At 34.5% G+C, this 22,271-nt stretch overlaps 1 protein-coding gene and 1 long non-coding RNA gene across 2 annotated transcripts in view; one reads left to right on the plus strand and one right to left on the minus strand.

Annotated features, from left to right (window-relative positions):
- The window catches only part of LOC148973614 (uncharacterized), a 543,652-nt gene that overhangs the window by 417 nt on the left and 520,964 nt on the right, over window positions 1-22,271 (minus strand). The gene's annotated exons all lie outside the window — the stretch shown is intronic.
- Window positions 485-21,726, plus strand: gabrd (gamma-aminobutyric acid type A receptor subunit delta). Its single transcript, XM_039674766.2, has 9 exons — window positions 485-725; window positions 2,947-3,062; window positions 6,836-6,903; window positions 9,067-9,287; window positions 10,689-10,771; window positions 12,897-13,034; window positions 13,471-13,626; window positions 15,751-15,959; window positions 20,146-21,726. The coding sequence occupies exons 1-9, from the start codon at window positions 658-660 to the stop codon at window positions 20,455-20,457; spliced, it is 1,371 nt and encodes a 456-aa protein (XP_039530700.1). The 5' UTR covers window positions 485-657; the 3' UTR covers window positions 20,458-21,726.

The following is a 22,271-nucleotide window of genomic DNA, read 5'->3' on the forward strand; positions in this document are numbered from 1 at the left end:
ATATGCAATATTTTTTACATAGCCTAACTGTTGTAGATTGTATTTGAAATAAACAAACACAGTGTGATTATAGGGTTTGCTATTCAATTGCTTCGATCTTGTGTGACAGGTTTCTTGAGAGGAGAGGTTGTCATATGGCAAGCCGTTTTGACTTTTATTAATTTCCAAGATATGAATTCGTTTATCAACAATTAAATTACTACTAGTAACAATGGCATTTTTTGAGGAATTAGGAATTAGCATTTTAACTAGCCTAGTGAAAATTGAATTGTTGATATCAAGAATTCATATCCTGAAAATGAAATTAGTTAAGACGGCTTGCCATAATTGTAATTAGATAAGAGGTGAGATTTAGTCAATTTAAAGTCCTAATGGAAGTTATTTTGATCGAAGACTATGAGATTTGATCAATAAAAAGTTTGTTATTGGAAAGTCGAGGAATCGGTTGAGGAATTTGACAGAATCGTTCGAACGAGCCGACTCATAAGAACGATTCGTTCGAGAAACGGACGGTTTAACGGACCTCGCGATGGTTTCTCCGCAGTCGGGAAAAGGCACAGGCTAAAATATGGATAATTTTAGCAATTTTCCTGCGATTCCTCACAGAGGCTGTGAAAACCGGGATATTTGAATCAGTCCGAACCGTGTTTGAGCAGAATGGATGCGCTGAGTTTGTCCGTGACGATCTTCTGGTTTGCGCTCATCGGTGGGAACAGGATGAGCAGGTGAGAAGAATACGCGTGTCATTCACCTCAGGATGAAGATGGGGATGACGAGGATGCACACATATTCATACATACATATCTGAGTAGAGAGTGCAGTTTGATTGATTCTCAAAATATTGCTCATCTTTATCAAATGCATTTATAACGCGTTATCTGTGAACATCCATGTTTTCAGAAATGGATTAAGTTGATATTTCTAGCTGCATCTTATAGCCTACGCCTCCAACACGAAACAGAAATGAACAAATATTGTTAAATGACAAGCTTAATGTTAAACATGTAAAACAAATGTAAGCTGAAAGTCATCATTCTCGTGGATGGCATTAAAATATTGAGTTATAGCCTAGGCTATTGTATCTGTAGAATGCTTATCATATATTCATAATACAGTACTCATATTATACCTCAATATTCTAGTTTTGCTTGAAAATGGGGCATTTTTTCACGTGCGCGTCTTTTGTTTTATATAATAGATAGGCCTATTATAATAGATCATGTATGGTAGCTATGTATTAGATGTTAATAATATGCTATCATTACTCTTTTTCTCACAGATTAAAATGTGCATGTCATTGACACAGTCACAGGCTTTTGGTTGTTGTGTAGTTCACGTGGAAACATCATGTCAACACATTACAGGGTCTTTTGCCCCCTCGTGTACAGTTCACTCATTACTTATGGGGGGATCATGACTAGTTCACATCTTACATTTTAAAAATAATACACTGACATAATATTATAGGAACATCTCAACAAAGAGGCTATTTTTTTAAGATTATGTTTAAGTTTTTAATAAGTGTATTTATTTATATAAGACAGATTGGTTTTTTTTCTCCTCAATTTAGCCTATTTGTATCATACATTTAATCAATATGCTGTGACTAAAAATACCATAAAATACACCAAAAATGTACAGTATATAAAATGTTCATTACAAATAATGGGGACAGTGCTTTTCTATGAATAACTAGCCCTTTTGTTTCACCTCACAGGGTTTCACATATATTTTACATGTTTTTTTGATGTTTATGGTTAATCGAGTGAACTTGCTGCTAATAAGTGCAAATATTGCACTGCAATGACAGCTTTATGTTGTCAGTGCTGGTAATTATTATTATCTCCTGTTTAATCCAAGAAATAATAATAAAAACACTCAATAAGACTTACAGAATAATAATAATATAATTCAATTTGTAATAGCTTTTAGGATATTTTATCAAATTACAGCATATTTTTCATATTTTACACAATACAAATATAAATACCTTTTCATTGTAGTATAACATGCTTCTTTATCTTTTTCTGACAATATAAATCTTTCCTATTACTTTTGATCAATTTAAGACATCCTTACTGAATAAAAGTATTATGAATACTTTTGTTTTATAAAAGTATCTTTTTTAAAATGAAAGATAAAAAAAGACTGACCGGTAGTGTATATTGTTACAAAATTGTACGTTTCTTTTTAGAAGTTTTACAGGTTATGAAAAAATATGAAGCAGCACAACTGTGTTCAACATTGATAATAATCATAAATATTTGTTGATCATCAAATCCTCATATTAGAGTGATTTCTGAAGGATCATGTGACACTGAAGACTGGAGTAATGATGCTGAAAATACACAGGAAAATAAATGACACTTTACTATATATTCACATAGAAAAACATTATTTTAAATTGATTTGATTTGATTTGAGATCTTTATTTTGAACATGTAAATAATAAATAAAAATACAGTTATTAATCAATGAAACAAGGAATATTAATTAAAAGAAACAAAACAAAAATGAACAACAAGGTAAAAAAAAAAGCCTTGTTGAATTGTAAAACCTAAATTGTAATAATATTTCACAATATTACTGTTTTTTCCCTGTTTTTTATCAAATAATGCAGGCTTGATGAGCAATTTTCTTTAAAAAACATTATTAATAGTAATGTTTCCAAACTTTTGACTGGTAAATCATCAAGATTGAGTTTGTAGCGTATCTAAATATTAGAGTTTGCATATATACTTTACATAGTGTTGGCCAAGCTGTATGATGTTAGAATTATAAAAATTACTTTTATTCAGCAAGCATGCATTACATTGATCAGAAGTGACAGTAAAGACATGTTGCAAGAGCTTTCTATGTTTCTTTTGAACTTCCTGAAAAAATGAAAAATGTACATGACTGTTTTCATGGGAAAGTGAGGAGCATGTGTTTGTTTGGTCTCCGCAGGGCCATGCTGAGTGATATCGGGGAATATGTCGGCTCAGACATTGAAATATCCTGGTTGCCTAATCTGGATGATTTAATGAAAGGTTACGCTCGCAACTTCCGCCCAGGGATCGGAGGTGAGTTTGCCGTCTACAGATCATCATGTTGGATTGCACTATAGCTCAACCCATTCTTAGCATCAATATTAAAGTCCCTCTGTGGTGTAAATCCACCTTCTAATGTTGTGTATGTGTGTATGTGGTTTGTTTAATACGCTTTAAGACACCGTGTGTAAGCATTGCTGAGTATTTCCTCCTTAAAACTGCAGTGAACCAAACACACGCTTTGAAATCGCTGGTGTTTCTGACGTCACAAATTATCTTGTAACCAATAAGGGTGTGTTTCCCGTAACACCGTAATTCGCTGATGCATCTTTAAAGAAATCATCTAGTCACGAGTCACGACTGTTTCCCGAAACCATATTGTCGTTCAATAGTGTTAGTGAGGTTAAAGGCTTGTGAATAATGCCCATTTCACACGATGTAAAATAAATCTCTGATGTCCCCAGAGTGTGCGTGTGTGAAGTTTTAGCTCAAAATACCCCACAGATATTTTACATAGCATGTTAAAGTTGTCACTTTTTGAGGGTAAGCAAAAACGCAGCGTTTTGTGTCTGGCCCTTTAAATGCAAATGAGCTATAGCTCCCGACACAGTGGGCGGAGCTTCAAGAGTGCGTTCAAGAGTGCAGCTCCGATTACCTCACGCAGACACAAGCTAAAATTAGGGATGCTCCGATCAGGATTTTTGCAGCCGATACCGAGTACCAATTTCTTGTCATGGTGATCAGCCGATACCGATTCCGATACTTAATAAGACAAATAAACAAAATGGAACAGTTTAATGCAGCTCATAAGGTTTATTTAAACTTAACTGTCACCGTCCCACAGGTGGGACGTTTGCCACTATATTTTTAAAACAATAATATCTTAGTAAATACCTTAAATAATATTGACAAACTATATATCATTTGAAAGCTTACAATCTCTAGTTTCCATATTTGGTGACTGATTTTTAAAATATATTACAGAGGAGCCATAATTTATCAATATGCAACAAGAATATTTTCATACTCATAAGGCTTGTTCAGACCTTTATTTTAAAATAGCAGTAAACATGAAAAATCATGAAAAAAAAATAGATACCTCAGTTTGTTTTCATGCCAAAAGTTCAAAAGATAGAATCCATTCAATTATTTTGGAAAAAAAGGTCTGAAAAGTTTGAAATATCAAGAAAAAAAATAATAAATTCACCATTTGTGACGTGGCAGCTAGCTATGACTTACATGCGTGTTCTTTGTATGTGTTTCTTAGAGGTTCAATTCATATCAAAATCTGCCAAACTTCCCATACTACTTCTGAATAGGATCTCTACTTCAGAAATTGTATAAAAATTGTGAAAATAATGGTTCATATCACTCAAAACACGAATGGAAATGCAGGCGCCCTTATATGGGCAGTAATGGAGTCTGATTGTGCCCTAGTGAAAAAGTTTGGTACTGCGCTCAAACAAAATCTTACTGAAAGCTCATTTTTTGAGATATCAACCTAAAATTCGAAACACAACTTGTTCAGATTTTTGGCTTTGATCTTTCTGACATTTTAGAGTAGCCCAGGTTTTGAAAATATATATTTTATGTAAAATATGAATAATTAATATTTTTACATTGTACATTTCCATAAACTCAAACTTCTATAACTTTTTTTCTGTTTCACTTTCTTAATTTATTTCACTTCTACAAAAATCTGCCAAATGTCTTCTTTAAAACAAGACCAATCATATGTCTATATTCCAAAGCATTCTTGAATTACAACCATTTAAGTTCGAAATGTGCATTTTCATGTCTATTTAAAAAAGGGGGGGTGACAGTTAACAGGTTAAAGTTTCTTCATGGAAGATGCCAATAAAGAACTCATATTTTTACATTTTTTGGATTCAAATTAGACCAATCTCCCTTTTTACTATTATTAGGTGAAACTCGAAAATACAATATGGTGCAAAAGTTCATTTATTTCCGTAATGCAACTTAAAAAGTGAAACTTATATAGACTCATTACATGCAAAGTGAGATATTTCAAGCCTTTATTTGTTATAATTTTACAGATATGAAAACCCCAATTTAAAAATTAGAATATTGTCAAAAGGTTTTCATATCTGTAAGCCATAATCATCACAATTATAACAAATAAATCCTTGAAATGAGTCTATATAATATATTAGTTTCACCTTTTAACTTTTGCACGATATTCTCATTTTTCGAGTTTCACCTGTACATGACTGACTTTAATGACCAGTCTTGAAGACTGAAGATTAACTTATAAGACTAATGTAAGCGGCCTCAGACCTGGATCAGGTGTGTGAAGAGCAGGACCGCAGCTGAGAAACACTGATCTATTTAATAGCACCAGGACGCCTTTTCACTAAAAATAGACTGTAGGAAGTAGGGCGCTGTTTGTCAGGAACACTCAGCGTAAGGTTTTGTTCTGCAGAGAGAAAAAAAGGCTTAAAGTCCCCCTGTAGTCAGTAATTATATCCCTTAGAAATCATCTTTGATCACCAAAATGACATATTTAAACGTGGGGTGATCAGGGGTGTGTTTCCCGAAAGCATCGTTAGCCAACTATGGTCACAAGTTCCCTCATTATCAGCAATTCAACGAAACTTTAATTTTAAAGTATATTTACCATACAATAGGTTTGTATTTGAAGAGTTCAGATGCAAAAGCCTCTAAATGCCATTTGAAATTTTCTTCTTTAATGATGATTTTTATCAAACTTGTATATTTAAGTTCAGTAATTCCACTTAAATAACAATTAATAGGTAATTATCATTGCCATTTAAGCGAAATTACTGAACTTAAATATACAAGTTTGATAAAAATCATCATTAAAGAAGAAAATTTCAAATGCCATTTAGAGGCTTTTGCATCTGAACTCTTCATTTGATTGTATGATGTATTATATTACTGTAAAACAAAAATAGTTTTAACTTAAAAAGTAAGTTTGTTCTAAAGGGAAGATATTTGGAAGAAGTTTTAATCAAACAGATCTCATTCCCCATTGACTACCATAGTATTATTTTTTTCCTAATGGTAGTCAATGGGGAATGAGATCTGTTTAATTAAAACATTCTTCCAAATATCTTCCTTTGTGTTCAGCAGAACAAATAAACACTTAGAGGGTTGGGACAACATGAGGGTGAGTAAATACTGACAGAATTTTCATTTTTGGGTGAACTAACCCTTTAAGTTTAGCCAACTTGAAATGTGAAGTTGTACTAAGTGACAACTTGAATTTTTGAGTTTACTAAACTTAAAATGTTAAGTTACAGTGATGTAACTTGTAAGGCTGTGCTTTTTAGCCTATACATATTACCCATGATACTCGATATGGTCTGTTAGCCTTGTTTTTGTTGGCTATTTTTGAAACTGTATAATTATAATGATTACAATTGGCATCTAAAAACCTGCAATATCATTCTACTCTATGCAACATCATTCATGCAAGAGGTCATCAGTCAAACCAGAACAATAAATGTGAAATATTAATATGCAATTAAATGTCTTTAAATATATATATATATATAAGTTCCCTAAGTGGACTGTTGCCGAACACCATAAACACTGTGTTTTTCAGTGAATCAGTTTACTGTCAGGATTTATTGCATCCAGAATCACTGATATAACTAGGGTCTACTGTGTTTAGTTGTGTCGTAAACGTTGTGTCGCTCGCGTCAGACATGGTGAAGAGGAGAGGTGCATTTGTTTTAAGAATTAAAGTGTTTTAAAGGACCAAAAGTTTGAGAATGACTGATTTAGATGAGGAGGATTGATCATTCCTCTTCTCTTCACAGGACCTCCAGTGAATGTCGCCATGGCTGTTGAAGTAGCCAGTATCGACCATATCTCCGAAGCCAACATGGTAATGCTTGAAAATCACACTATTTGACATGTATTGCACTTGTATGATTATTGTATTGGAAAAAAAATATATTTTTGCCATTAGTGTAACTAATCTGCATTTTTGCATTTGCTAAAAGTATCCTTTGATTATATATTTTTCTTTTTAAGAAGTTTCTTTTACAAATAGAGTGGATTCACTTCCAGAATAATACATAAAATAAACAGTAGGATTCAGTCCAGTGCAATATATGATTTCTAAATGTAATCACCTCTTATTAACCCTCTGGGGTTGTTCGTTTCAGAGTCACACTCGGGGTGTTCGGGTCCAAATGGACCCAAAGGGCGGGATTCATATTTAAAAAAAAATCATGATTTTTTTTTTTTACTCGTTTTTTATAATATTTTTTCTTTTCTTTTTTGGTGTTTTGAGAAAATTTCAAGAATAAAAAAAAAAATATAATTAGTATTAATGCAATAATTATGACAAAATTTCCTCCCATTGAACATAATAGAAAAAATATTTTTTTTTAAATATTTTTTTATTTTTTTTAAAGCTGTATTTCATTTTAGAGTCAAGCCTAGGCCTCATAAAAGCAATTTTTGAAATGAGATGGATGCCATCTGGTGGACAAACTGAGCATTTTAAAAATGCAAAACACGTATTTAATCTGAATTTTTTGGTGTGTTTGTGTATAAAAGTGTGTGTGTGTGTGTGTGTGTCTGGATGTGTCTGTTTTGCACTCTTGATGTTTTACAGATTCACCCCTTCACTGATGTGTGCTTTTTTTCAAGATCGTGGCTAATTTGTAGATTGTACGCACAAAAAAACTCGGTATTTTCACATTTTTGCCAATTTCCCATTCATTTTCCATGCGGGTCCATTTGGACCTGAACACCCCAAGTGTGACTATTTTTTTTTACAACCACTTAGACTATTTACATCCTGTTTTTTGGGTGTTCAAATACCAAATACCAACAAAGTCACCAAATTTCGGACCGATCCGAGGAAGCTGTGATTTTTAAAAAAAAATTTATTTAAATTCTTCGGGTCCATTTGGGCCGAACAACCCCAGAGGGTTAATTACATTATTTGGTCACACTTTAGTTTAGGGTCCTATTCTCACTATTAACTCACTATTAACTATGACTTTTGCGTCAATAAACTCCTAATTACTGCTTATTAATAAGATAGTTGTGGAAGTCCCCCTAAAAGTTTTGCCAAATCGTACATATTTTACGAATTGGCCAATTCATATGAATTTGTACGAATTACCTACCCCTGACCCGCCCCTAAACCTAACCATCACGTGGGTTTAGACAAATCGTATAAATTTGTACGAGTGAGGTCGTACGAATTAGCCACTTTTTAATCACTCGTACAAATTCGTACGAATTGGTCGTTAGATAGGGTAGGTGTTTCTGACGCCACAAACGACCTTGTAACCAATCAGATCAACGTGTGATCATCAACCAATGGATATCTCTGAATAAGTGAGTGGAGGCGGGGCTCATTTGCATATTCATAGAGCCGCGCATACTAAATGAGGCAAAGGTTTCGAGTTACATTCAAGATATTTTAAGATTTTGAGAAGTTTTTTTAAGGAAAAACCATTTAAATATGGAATTTTGGTGACTTTAACTTAAGGATTAAAGGTTGTAGAACATGTTCATGCAGAATAAGGCATTAATAAACAGCCAATATCCCAGTAATATGCATGCTATTAAGCAACTGGTAAATAGTGAGTATTGGAGCCTAAACTAAAGAGTTACCCATAATTTCTAGTTGACACTGACACACAAGTTATTGTGATCATCACTGAAACAAAAATGTGTACCCATGATTTAAATGTGAACCTGTTCAAACAAACAATGCTGTTAAAAAGATACGGAAATCAAGTTGATTAGTCAAACCATCTTTTAGACCATGCCAGCAAAAGCTTTGCCCCAAATCATCTCCAGATTTCTTTAATCGGTTATTTCTGCTGTTGCTATAATAATAATTAAGAGTTATCATCTATATTATTATTGATTTAATCATGTTTAAGGGGGTTAAAATGAAGAACGAGAACACACCATACTCATGTTAAATTAAACCTGTCTTTAAATAAGGACAATACACAACAATAAGTCCCAGATAACTCTCAACATCATAAAACCGTGGATGTTTTGTTTGTGTCTTCAGGAATACACCATGACAATATTCCTGCGGCAGAGCTGGAGGGATGACCGCTTGTCCTACAACCACACAAACAAAACTCTGGGCCTGGACAGCCGCTTCGTAGACAAACTCTGGGTGCCAGACACGTTCATCGTGAACGCCAAATCCGCCTGGTTTCATGACGTTACTGTGGAGAACAAACTCATTCGCCTGCAGCCCGATGGAGTCATTCTCTACAGCAGTCGGTGGGCTACCACTTTTAAACCTCTTTCACGACGTGAATTGTGCTTTTGTATTGACAATAATGTACTTTAAAAACAGTAAAGCTAAAGGAGAAGAAATCAAATCATAACACTAATGTTTATATTTACAACTATGGTTGGTTATCGTTGCCTAATTTTGATTCCAATAAGGGAAAAAACACGCAGATATCATGCAGATTTAGTCTTATTGCAAAACATTTAATTGTAGCTGACCATCATAAACAAAAATCAACTGGCTAAACAACACATTTGGTTTAAAAACACCATACTGACTAATATACAGGTAAAGCATTATTAAAGACAAGTAAACACTCAGTAATTAAAAAAGAACAAATAAAAAATGAGCAATCGCAAAAAATAGACACAACTGAGCAACTGAAATAAACGTTGTTTTTTTTAAAGATTTTCAGGTATTCAGGTACAGAATCTGAAATCAAACGTGTATATACTTTATAAATATTCATACATTACAAATATAGTTACAAAAGTTATTCAGTCAAGAACGAGGGACTTTTCTCTTTGTCTTTTGTTGTTAGATTAGAGTCAGCAGGAATATTAGTGCTGTCACTTTAAGAGCCGCACGGATCCAATATACTGATACACGAGCGACTTAAAATCACATTAAAGGAGTAGTTCACTTTTGAAAAAACGTTTGCTGATAATTTACTCGCCCCCATGTCATCCATCAAAATGAACGAATCTTTTTCCGAGTCATTTGGTTCATTCAACGAACGAAACAAACGAACTGACTCGGAAAAAGATTCGTTCATTTTGATGAACGAGTTCGAACAGGAGAGTCACGAACAGAGCAAGGCGAGCATTTGAGCTTATAAAACTTATTTATTTATTAAATGAGCGATCGTTTCGCTTGATAAGACCCTTATTCATCATCTGGAATCGTTTAAAGCCCTTTGAACAGTTTGCACTGAAACTCTCGTTTGGACCCTATTGAAGTCCATTATATGGAAAAAAATTAATCAAAAACTTTAATTTCTTTTCGACTGAAGAAAGAAAGACATGGACATCTTGGATGACATGGGGGTGAGTCAATTATCAGCAAATGTTTTTGGAAAAGTGAACTACTCCTTTAAAATCCTTTCTGTGAGTGCTTTGGATGCGAGTCATCTCACGTTTGAATGGTTTAAAGTCATTTTAAAAAGCGAACAAAGGGATCCACAAGAGGGTCAGAAATTCCAAAAGTGTCCGATTCATTATTTTTAGTCTGTTCATTAGTCTGCCTATCCACCTAAGTGCTATACCGGTAATTACATAAAAGCCACCAATGAACTAATTGCATTCATTTGACAAGCTTCTTAACAGATGATCAGTGTTTTATGGCCTGCTCCATATCTGAAATGTGTCTCATGATGCTTTTCCTTTCAGAATTACATCTACAGTTGCATGTGATATGGACCTCACCAAATACCCCATGGATGAACAGGAGTGCATGCTAGACTTGGAAAGCTGTGAGTAAGAGGAAAACCTAAATCTGGCATCTCTCGTCTACATACGTCTGACGTATACATGTTTTATAGTCATAAAAGCAATTATTAAAGGCTTAAATAGTTTTGAGATTGAGCTATGCTAAATAAACATGTTTTGAAAGCAGATGTGACAAAAAGTTCATTCAGAACATCATGGAAACCCTGACAATACAACTTACAAACATACTATAAAATAAGTGAGGATTGAAAGAGAACTATTCCAATACCTCAAACACATTCAAAATACTGTAAAAGAAATGATATAGAAAAATGTAATGTATTTTTCATCACTTCAACATCATAAAGCCTGGTTTAACCAGTTAACTGTCACTTTCCCACAGGTGGGACACTTGCCATTATATTTTTAAAACAATAATATCTTAGAAAAAACCTTAAGTAATATTGACAAACTATATATCATTTGAAAGCTTACAATCTCTAGTTTCCATATTTGGTGACTGATTTTCAAAATAATTTACACACGAGCCGTAATTTATCAATTTGCAACAAGAATATTTTCATACTCATAAAGCGTGTTTAGACCTTTATTTTGAAATAGCAATGAACATGAAAAATCATGAAAAAAAGTTAGAAACCTCAGTTTGATTTCATGCCAAGACTTCAAAAGATAGCATCCATTCAATTATTTTAGAAAAAAAGGTCTGAAAATGTTTTAAATATTACGAAAAAAAAATAGATTCACCATTTGTGTTATGCCAATAAGCTATAACGCGCATGCGTGTGCTTTGTATGTGATTCCTAGAGGTTGAATTCATATCAAAATCTGCCAAACTACCCATACTACTTCTGAATAGGATTTCTACTTCATAAATTGTGTGAAATTTGTGAAAATAATGGTTCAGATCACTCATAACACATATGGAAATGGAGGCGCCCTTATATGGGCAGTAGTGGAGTTTGATTGTGCCCTAGTGGAAGCGTTCAGTACTGCGCCCAAACTAAATCTCACTGAAAGCTCATTTTTTGAGATATCAACCTAAAATTTGAAACACAACTTGTTCAGATTGTTGGCTTTGATTTTTCTGCCGTTTTAGAGTAGCCCAGGTTTTGAAAATATATATTTTATATAAAATTTGAATAATTAATTTTTTTTACATTGTACATTTCTATAAACTCAAACGTCTATAACTTTTTTTCTGTTTCACTTTCCTAATTTATTTCACTTCGAGAAAAATCTGCCAAATGTCTTCTTTAAAACGAGACCAATCTTAAGTCTATATTCCAAAGCATTCTTGAATTACAACCATTTAAGATTGAAATGAGCATTTCCATGTCTATTCAAAAAAGGGGGGGTAACAGTTAAGAGGTTAAAGCAATGATAAAATCCCACTTTTCCTGTCCACTGTTGTGTAGTTCCCTTGTAGTATTATTTTTAATTAGTCCCTGATTGTTCCCAGGTGTGTCTTGTTATCCTCATTAGCTCTTGTGCTCTGTAGTCAATTAGTGTAATGGTTTCTTGTTTGTGCTTGTATGCCATACTCATTGTGTTACTGGTATTGTTTTGTTCTTTTTAATAAAAATTAAAGGCACACTATGTAAGATTTTTTGATCAAAATATCCCAAAACCACTAGAACGATGTTTTTGTTGATGTTGTGTACTGACATTATTCCAGATTTTTCTAAGAATGTTTAAATCCAGAGAAATAAGCAGTTTTATCTCCTATCAGTGACATCACATACCCTCAGTTTAAGGTTGTATTTTGTAGAAACCATGGAAACACAAAAGACGCTTTAATATATGATGTTTTATTAGACAGGTGAGCAACTGTTTGGATACAATCATTGTTATACAGCTCAACACACTTAGTCCATTTAGCCCTATTCGCATGGGACCTCGTGTGATTTAGTAATCACCCCCCATTCGCACGGGATAGGCGAAGCCTGTGATTTTACTTGAATTTATGATGTCAATAGGCTATTGCTTGGAAATCTTGTAGTTATATCATAAAGAGAATAATTTTCCTAACCGCATGCTGCTATGTCATTCATCTCATATGAACATAATAACATAATAAGAACAGCAAGTTTGAAAGACAAATTGAAGTGTCATGTGCAAATGTTTCGTCTCCTGTTGTTGTGTTTGCAGACGGATACTCTTCGGAAGACATTGTGTATCACTGGTCAGAGAGTCAAACACTCATCCATGGACTGGACAAACTGGAGCTGTCCCAGTTCACCATCACTGATTATCGCTTTGTCACGGAGCTGTTGAACTTTAAATCCGGTGAGGCTTTTCATCATCCGATATATCGGATTTAAGGTGAAACTGGAAAAATGAGATTATCGTGCAAAAGTTCATTTATTTCAGTAATTCAACTTAAAAGGTGAAACTAGTATATTAAATAGACTCATTACATGCAAAGTGAGATCTTTCACGTCTTTATTTGTTATAATTTTACAGCTACCCAAATTAAAAATTAGAAACTTGTGAATATCTGTAATCCATAATCATCACAATTATAACAAATAAAGGCTTGAAATATCTCACTTTGCATGTAATGAGTCTATATAATATATTAGTTTCACCTTTTAAGTTGAATTACTGAATGAAATTTTGCACGATATTTAAATTTTTTGATTTTCACCTGTGTATTATCTGCTAATGCTGTTTTGTTCACTATCACATATTTTAAAGACAACTGTTGTCATTCTTGAAACAGCGGGGAGATTTCCACGTCTCAGCTTACGATTCGAACTAAGACGAAACCGAGGAGTGTACATCATCCAGTCCTACATGCCCTCCATCCTACTGGTTGCCATGTCATGGGTTTCATTCTGGATCAGCCAATCAGCTGTGCCGGCAAGAGTGTCTTTGGGTCAGTGTTTCAGTGTTCACTCGGCTAACAGGGACCGCTCTAAATACACTAGCTGTCATTCTGGCAAAGTTACACTGACGTTTTTCTGTAACATTAATCGAATGTTCATTAATGACAATATCGGGTCTTTAATAATGTATGGAAGCTTGTTAGAATTGCGTGATATAAAGTCTCAATTGTGTGTTATTAAGTCAGAATTGCAAGATATAAACATGCATTTCAGAAAAAAAGTGTGTTTTGAGTTTATTTCTCGCAATTCTGACTTTTTAGCTCACAATTCTGACTTTATATTACAATTCTGACTTTATATTACAATTCTGACTTTATAACTCACAATTTTGATTTATAACAATTCTGACTTTATATCTCGCAATTTTGACTTTATATCTCGTAATTCTGAGTTTATATATCGCAATTCTGACTTTATATCACAATTCTGACTTTTATATCTCGCAATTCTGACTTTATAACAATTCTCGCAATTCTGACTTTATATCAATCAATTCTGACTTTATATCTCGCAATTCTGACTTTATAACACAATTCTGACTTTATATCAATCAATTCTGACTTTATAACACAATTCTGACTTTATATCTCGCAATTCTGACTTCATAACACAATTCTGACTTTATATCTCGCAATTCTGACTTTATAACAAACAATTCTGACTTTATATCTCGCAATTCTGACTTTATAACACAATTCTGACTTTATATCTCGCAATTCTGACTTTATAACACAATTCTGACTTTATATCTCGCAATTCTGACTTCATAACACAATTCTGACTTTATATCTCGCAATTCTGACTTTATAACAAACAATTCTGACTTTATATCTCGCAATTCTGACTTTATATCTCACAATTCTGACTTTATATCTCGCAATTCTGACTTTATATCAATCAATTCTGACTTTATATCAATCAATTCTGACTTTATATCTCGCAATTCTGACTTTATATCAATCAATTCTGACTTTATCTCGCAATTCTGACTTTATAACAAACAATTCTGACTTTATATCTCGCAATTCTGACTTTATATCTCACAATTCTGACTTTATATCTCGCAATTCTGACTTTATAACACAATTCTGACTTTATATCAATCAATTCTGACTTTATATCTCGCAATTCTGACTTTATAACACAATTCTGACTTTATATCTCGCAATTCTGACTTTATAACAAACAATTCTGACTTTATAACTCGCAATTCTGACTTTATATCTCACAATTCTGACTTTATATCTCGCAATTCTGACTTTATAACACAATTCTGACTTTATATCTCGCAATTCTGACTTTATATCAATCAATTCTGACTTTATATCAATCAATTCTGACTTTATAATGCAATTCTGACTTTCTGTTCAATTCTGACTGAAATCTCAATTATCTTTTAAAATGTTTTATTCTGTTTTATGTTATGTTTTATTTTTTTTAAATCGTTTTAGTTAGAGGTTCGTCTAACATGTTTTAAATGTTCCGAAAATGTTTGAAGAATGATCAAATGAACATGTTCCTTAACGTTCGCATAACCAAGAAACGTTCTTAAAACATGGATGTTTTGTTTTAATGTTCAGAGAACATGCAGAAATAACATTTTCAGAACTTAATGGGAATTTTAGCTAACATAACATATTTCTGTGTTTATAACATATTCTATAACATATTTCTGAATTTGATAACATTTACAGTTTATAAAATTAACTTCACCAAAGTATTTTTTGTGTAGTATCAGTCAAGTTAAATGAGAACATTCAACACAATCAGACCAACCCGATCTCACGACCAAGTCGTACGAATTCGACGAATGATTAAAAAGTGGCTAATTCGTAACAATTCATACGACCTCACTCGTACGAATTAATACGATTTTGCTAAATCGTACGTATTTTACGAATTGGCCAATTCGTATGAATTCGTACGAATGACCTACCCCTGACCCCGCCCCTAAACTTAACCATCACGTGGGTTTAGACAAATCGTACGAATTAGTACGAGTGAGGTCGTACGAATTAGACACTTTTTAATCATGCGTCGAATTCGTACGAATTGGTCGTGAGATAGTGTTGATCAGACACAAATAATGAGTATTGGTGTTGGCTGTGTCCTAGGAATCACGACGGTGCTCACCATGACAACGCTGATGGTCAGTGCTCGTTCATCACTGCCCCGCGCCTCTGCCATTAAAGCTCTGGACGTGTATTTCTGGATCTGCTACGTCTTCGTCTTCGCTGCCTTGATCGAATACGCTTTTGCTCACTATAATGCAGACTACAGCAAGAAGGAGAAAGCCAAAGTCAAGACGAATAAGAGCTCAGAGGTACATTTAAAGAGTCTGAAACTCTGTCCTAACTGTATGCTACAATCGACCCATCTCAGAACCAGATTTACCAACAACCTTCTTTTGGCGTTAAAAAGCGACTGTCGTGATTTACCACATATTAGTAGCGATGAAAAGACGTGGACACCATATATATGTTATGAATCTTACACGAAATTCATCTTCATCACAGTGTAAATGATGGCAATGGAAAAACGTGTACCATGCAACCTCTTTTTAGCTTTGCCTTATAGATAACTAGCTCGTTAGCGAATCAATAAATGTATATTGTAAACTTTACCAATATCGATATGCTAGCTTGATAGCGAGTAATAAAATACAACTTATTTGTTTATCTTCATAAATATAGTTAGATTTTTTTATTTACATGCGTTTCTGACATGATGTCACTACATGCACTCCGTCTTCAGCTAGAAATAATGCGTCTTCAGCTCAGCTGTCGGAGTCGCGCGTTCATGTGTTTCGGGGGCGTGGCTTTGGAAGGAGCCCAGAAGGGAGGGGGTGGAGTGAATGGAAATAATGAGCTGTCTTTAAAACAGTCGTGAGAGGTCTACAGACACTCGATTTTTATACTTTCTTTTTCAGAGTACTTAGATTTTAATTATGCATTGATATATACAGAAAGTTTAAAGAAATTTGGAAAAAAAGTTTTTTTTTGAAATTCTGACCTACACTACCTTTAAGTAGTCAACAAAGACATAAATTAACTGAGACAAAACTTTGTAAAAAAAAAAATACACATATTGTGGAGTTTTAAATTACTGGGGTCAAATTGACCCCAGAGGGTAAAACTGTTATCAGATTTGAGGGCAACAGGAGGGTTTTAAGTGGTCCCTGAAGTGATACTCTATATAAGAAACTAAAACTGCCAGTAAGTCAATCGTTCGATTTGTTCAAACGGCTGATTGATTCAGGAATGAAGTAAATGGCTCTTTGAATCATCTGGTCACCCGATTGTTTCGCTCAAAACAAGGATTCGTTCAGAAATGAAACATACACTGTAAAAAATGATTTTTTGGTTAAGTAAATACTAGTGAAAAAACCCAATGTAATTTACTTGAAAAAGTTAGTTCAGGCAAGAATTTAAAAAACTAAGTAAATTCCATATCAGTACTTATTTCAAGCGAGTATAAATGAAAGTGTAATATCAACTCAATAAAATTAAGTAAAAATTACTCAACTTTTCTGATACTGGGGTTCCCATCATGCACTGGACCTTGAATAATTAATGAGGTTCATTTTTCACTGGTTTCCAGCTGTATTTACACTGTTTTATCATTGCTTTTGTTGTCAGGATTAGTAAATTGCCATTTTGTGACATTTCGAGTACATTTTTTGCTTAAAACGACACATTCAAACACAAAAACGATCCATCAAATGTTACCACCATTGTGTATTGTCTACCAAGTATTGAGGTGTTTGCATTCACATAAGGCTTAAAGTCTGACATGATGTATATATAAATTACTTAGATGATCTGAGTAAAGAACATACTATAAATGACTAATAAAATTCAAGATAATTGTTTTAGTGAAGTGTAATACAAAGGCAAAGGAAATCGGTATTAATCAACCTTTTACAAGCCGAGTTAAAATTACTTATTTTTTGTAAAGTTTACTTAATTCCACATTCCAAGTAAATTTAACTTAAAGATTTCTAATTAAAGCTACTGATAAATATGTTTAGGTTTTTACTTGGCAAATCTTTGTAAATTTACTAGCATTTTCTGAGTGAGATCGTTTAGCAAGGTTTTTTCAAGTAAATCCTACTCCAAGTGTAGCTTTGTGTTGCTCTGAGACACACAACACTTCTGTTTACACTAGGGAACATTTTCATGGGCAAAATTAAGCAGAAACACACTTTTTGAACTGTTGTTTAAAATTAATATCACATTTGCATAATTAAATTTTTTGGGTGAACTACAGTAGCACCTCAATGCAGTGCATGAGATCCAAGGGGTTGTAGAGAATCAAGGCGAATCAAACACAACTTAATCAAACTAATCTCTCATGGGATTAATTCACATGGCTTCAACACTCCAAGTTCTGGAGCCCACATTCCAGAGTCACGGAACGGCGCCAAGAGTTTGCTTTGGGGGACAATAAACCCCCCTCCGAAGACTTTTATGGTCCTGCAGATAGCAACAGAATGCCACAGGAAGAAACGTGTCCATATGTTAATGTTTTTACTGAGACAGGTCAGCTCCAAAATGGTGGAACGAGAGGCATCACAACCAAGCCCCTTTGATCTCCTGACAGAGATGTTCCACAGAACACATCTCCTCGTCCCCCTTACGAGTTGAACTCTCAGTAACCTTACGGTTGAGATCGAAGATCTCACACATAAAAGCATATAAACTCACCACAGAACAATTCTTGGACCTATAACCAATCATAATTGTTGTTGTTCCTACACTTCATGTGTTATTATGCTTAGATCACATAATAACCATGTAATTGTTGTTAACTATTAACTCTTGTAATTGTTATACAACCATTAGAAGTGTGAATGCCTCGTTTGCTCTTAAACGAACCGTATTCTCCTAATTCAAAAGATGGCTTGATTGAAATCTGCGTAAAAGGTTTTGTTTTATGATTATAATTATCATAAGGTTAAAACGATGGTCTTTTGTCTCTGCTAAGTGCTGGAGACCAGCTCACAGACCATGCATAAATTATGATAAAGAACGAAGTAAGTCCACCTCCTGAGATCATGCCATGACCCATTGGCCTAAAGTTTCTTGGAGGTTGGACTAGAGTTTAAGTTAAAGATCCGAACAAAGGACCTCATGACCAGATTTTTGTAGATTTTAGAAGATTTCAGATGATTTTTGTTTAGATTTTTGTTCAGTTCGTTCAGTTCTGTAACTGTTAAGTCCGTGCCTCTCTCTAAAACCAGCAAGAGAGTGTTCTGTTCGTGCTTATCTCTGAAACAAAGAACATGTTCGCATGCTTCTACATCGACTAGACCAAATTCGACCAGCAGACGAATAACCCATCAAGATCAGGGTTACTATTCAGCTCAGTCAAGCCATCCGACTCGTCTTACTTTCATTTCTTTCCTTTATTTCCTTTTTCGTAAAAGTCTCGTTTCAAAGTTAAGTTTGCAACGCGCTTCGAACTGGAAAAGACTCTCATTCGCTTGCTAATCACACGTGACCAGCGGCGAAACTTCCATCCCTGCACTTCAAAGACAACAAACCACGCAACGGACCCGGCCGGGAAACCCCCCTTCGACGCGACGCAGACAAAGGGAATTCCCTCAGCCACTACAAAGCGCAAGTACTCCAGGCTCTAACTGAACTGGTGCTTTGATGTTAATTGAATAACCTCTCTAAGAAATGAAGGTTCAAATTAATGCTTGGTGGTCCTTTCAGGTTATGTCTTATGTGCATATAGAAAGTTGAAACTTTCTCTCACTCTTTCCAACTCACTCTTTCCCTTTCGCGACTGTATGAATGTGTGTGTGCGTGATTATGTTTAGTTATGTTTAGACCTTAGAGTTGTGTTTAGAATAGCTAATAAAGGTTTCCATATATTTGAAAAGATAAATATTCTTGTGTCGTGTTTGCACATTTAATGTCTTGTACTGTTCGATTTAAAGTTACCTTGCTAAGATATAGTGTTTCACTATAGATTTGGTTATAATTACGGCCCGTTCAAATGAATTCTAAGCGAGTCATTTGCTCGGCTCAGTGATTCTGTTCCATAGATTCATTGCAAATCAATGAATCATTTCCCTTTGAGCTAAATTGGCCTTCGGCCCCCTTTAATACATTTTATGTATATTATTATATGTTGCATTTGCTACAGGGTGGAGATGGGTAGGATTAGGGGTGGGGTTAGGATCAGGGGGCGGAGTTGGGTAGGTTTAGGTGTTTGTAAGGTGGGAGGAGTTGCATCTGGATCCGACTCCTCCCCGTGGATTTCATGTTCTGCAGTGAGAACCATCCCTGTGATACTCTACGTAAGAAACTAAAACTGCCAGTAGGTGGCGGTAAATGTCTAAATGAATCTTTCAATGTCATAAATGCGTTTTAAATCAATTAATTTACTAATTAATTAAACTGTTAAATCAACACCCATTAATGTAATAATAAATATTCAAGTTTAGAGTGGAATAGAGTTCAAAATCAATTGACTTTTCCCCTCGTCTTCGTTTGCAGTCCATGGTGAAAAACGGAAAGCAGGCCATGGTCCTCTTCTCTCTGTCTGTGGCTGGCATGAACCAGGGCCTGCTGATCTCCAACAGGCAGAGCCGGACCCAGCGGACGCCCGACGCTCCTGGAGAAGCGCACGAGGAGGCCGAGGCTCGGGGATCTCAGTCCCGCCGGGCGCAGAAGGAAAGCAGAGAGGAGAAGAAGTGCTGCAAGTGCAAACCCATCGACGCCGACACCATCGACATCTACGCCCGCGCCGTGTTCCCCTTCACCTTCGCCGTGGTCAATGTCATCTACTGGGTGGCATACACAATGTAATAATTCATAAAAGTTTGAGTTTTGCATGTATTTTTAAATCGATAAACTAATCACCATTATTAGGATATCTGGATTATTAAGATAAGAATCATTTGAATCAATGCTTATCAATATAGCGATGGCTTTTAGATTACGCTAAATGCGTTATGTTGAATGAAATTCTATAGATTTGAAACATTCATACATGATTAGGGTTGGGTATCGAGAATCGAGTATCGATTGGAACCGAGACTAACTTTTCGTTTTTCCCGGAATCGTTCAAAAGTTAAAATTTCGATTCGTAGTTTCGATATTCACAGTCCGGCGAGCGGAAGAAGAAACCGCTGAACAACACCAACGAAGAAGCGTCTACCGGAAGTGTTGGCATAACCGCGCGAGTCGAACATGAGTAGCTTACGTCGGCGGTCCAAAGTGCGGCTTCACTTTTCTAAAAATAACGAAATCTCGGCAAAATTTGTGACAAAAGGAGTATTTTTACAGAAGGAGTATTTCCTTCAGAAAGGCCGTTGGTTAGCAAGGTTAGCTAAACTTTTTTGACCCTGCCTCTTAAAAGAATCTGAATCGAGAATCGTTAGGAACCGGAATCGAAACAAGGAATCGGAATCAGAATCGTTCAAATTCAAACGATACCCAACCCTACACATGATGCTTTACGATGACATTTGCTCATTGCATTATTTGCTTTTTCGTAATATTCGCCCCAGAATAGCCTTCTAGCATGAAGGAATTAAAGCACAACTTTATTGAATGAATTTTTAAATCTTTCCTGGCTAAATTTCTTTTTTAATGTTGTTGTTGCAGTGGAAGACATTACTAAATAAAAATTATCAGTCATTTTTCAATATGCATTCTCTTACAACGTTTTTATCATTCTCTCGACATGCAGTAGGGGTTTAAAAATGTGCAATTGCTACTTTATGTTGTTGGAAAATATTTCCAGATTTGTGGAAACCCACAAGTGATGTTGTTATGCATGAGAGTTGAAGAAGTTAGTGATGTTGTTCTGGCAATTTATCCCTCGTTTGAAACTTTTCTCTATGTTTTGCATTTTCTTTTGTCAGAAGCAGCTTCTAAATCTGCATTTCTTCTGAAATTACACCGCAACAAATTTTGCCATCGTCATGACAATCAGCACACATTGTTTTTGTGCATGAAAACAAAGACTTGACAATGATTTTTTGTTTTCTATGGCCTCTGTACCGTAGGGAAATGACATGATTAATGTACTTAGGGACAAATTTGATAAATAAAACTGCTCTTGCCACTAAATGTCTTGAGATTGTTGTATGAAGAAATGCACAATTTATTGGAAAATTCTCCAATATTTGAATGATCACACAGTAATGGATTTGAATCCTGCAGTTATCAGTCATGTGAAAAACATCTGTCAATTCTGTTATCTATCTGTTTCAAGCCATGAATATTTACTGCTGCAGTATTTCAACCAATAAAAATAATCTAAAACGCTTAAAGTTGGCATGACTTATTCAGTCATATTGCACTTTGCAATTTAACCCTTGTATTATCTTCATTTGTGTCTACACTCATTATCTTTGCGGTCTCCAGGGACCCCAGACAATAACATTACATTTTGTAACAGTAAAATATATATTTTTTCTTATTAATGTTTATTCATGTTTTCACTCAACATTTGTGGAGTATTTTAAATATCTTATACATTTCTATAAATATTTTTTTTTTATTTAAAAACGGCATTGTATGTAAAATTCACTTTATAAAAGACCCAGATTTCTAATTTTCCTTCATAGAGATAACAGAGATCATTTTACATGGTAGGATTTTTGACATTTTTG

Source organism: Pimephales promelas, chromosome 14 (genome assembly GCF_988280905.1).
Source record: "Pimephales promelas chromosome 14, fPimPro1.hap1.1, whole genome shotgun sequence".
Lineage (NCBI taxonomy): Eukaryota > Metazoa > Chordata > Actinopteri > Cypriniformes > Leuciscidae > Pimephales > Pimephales promelas.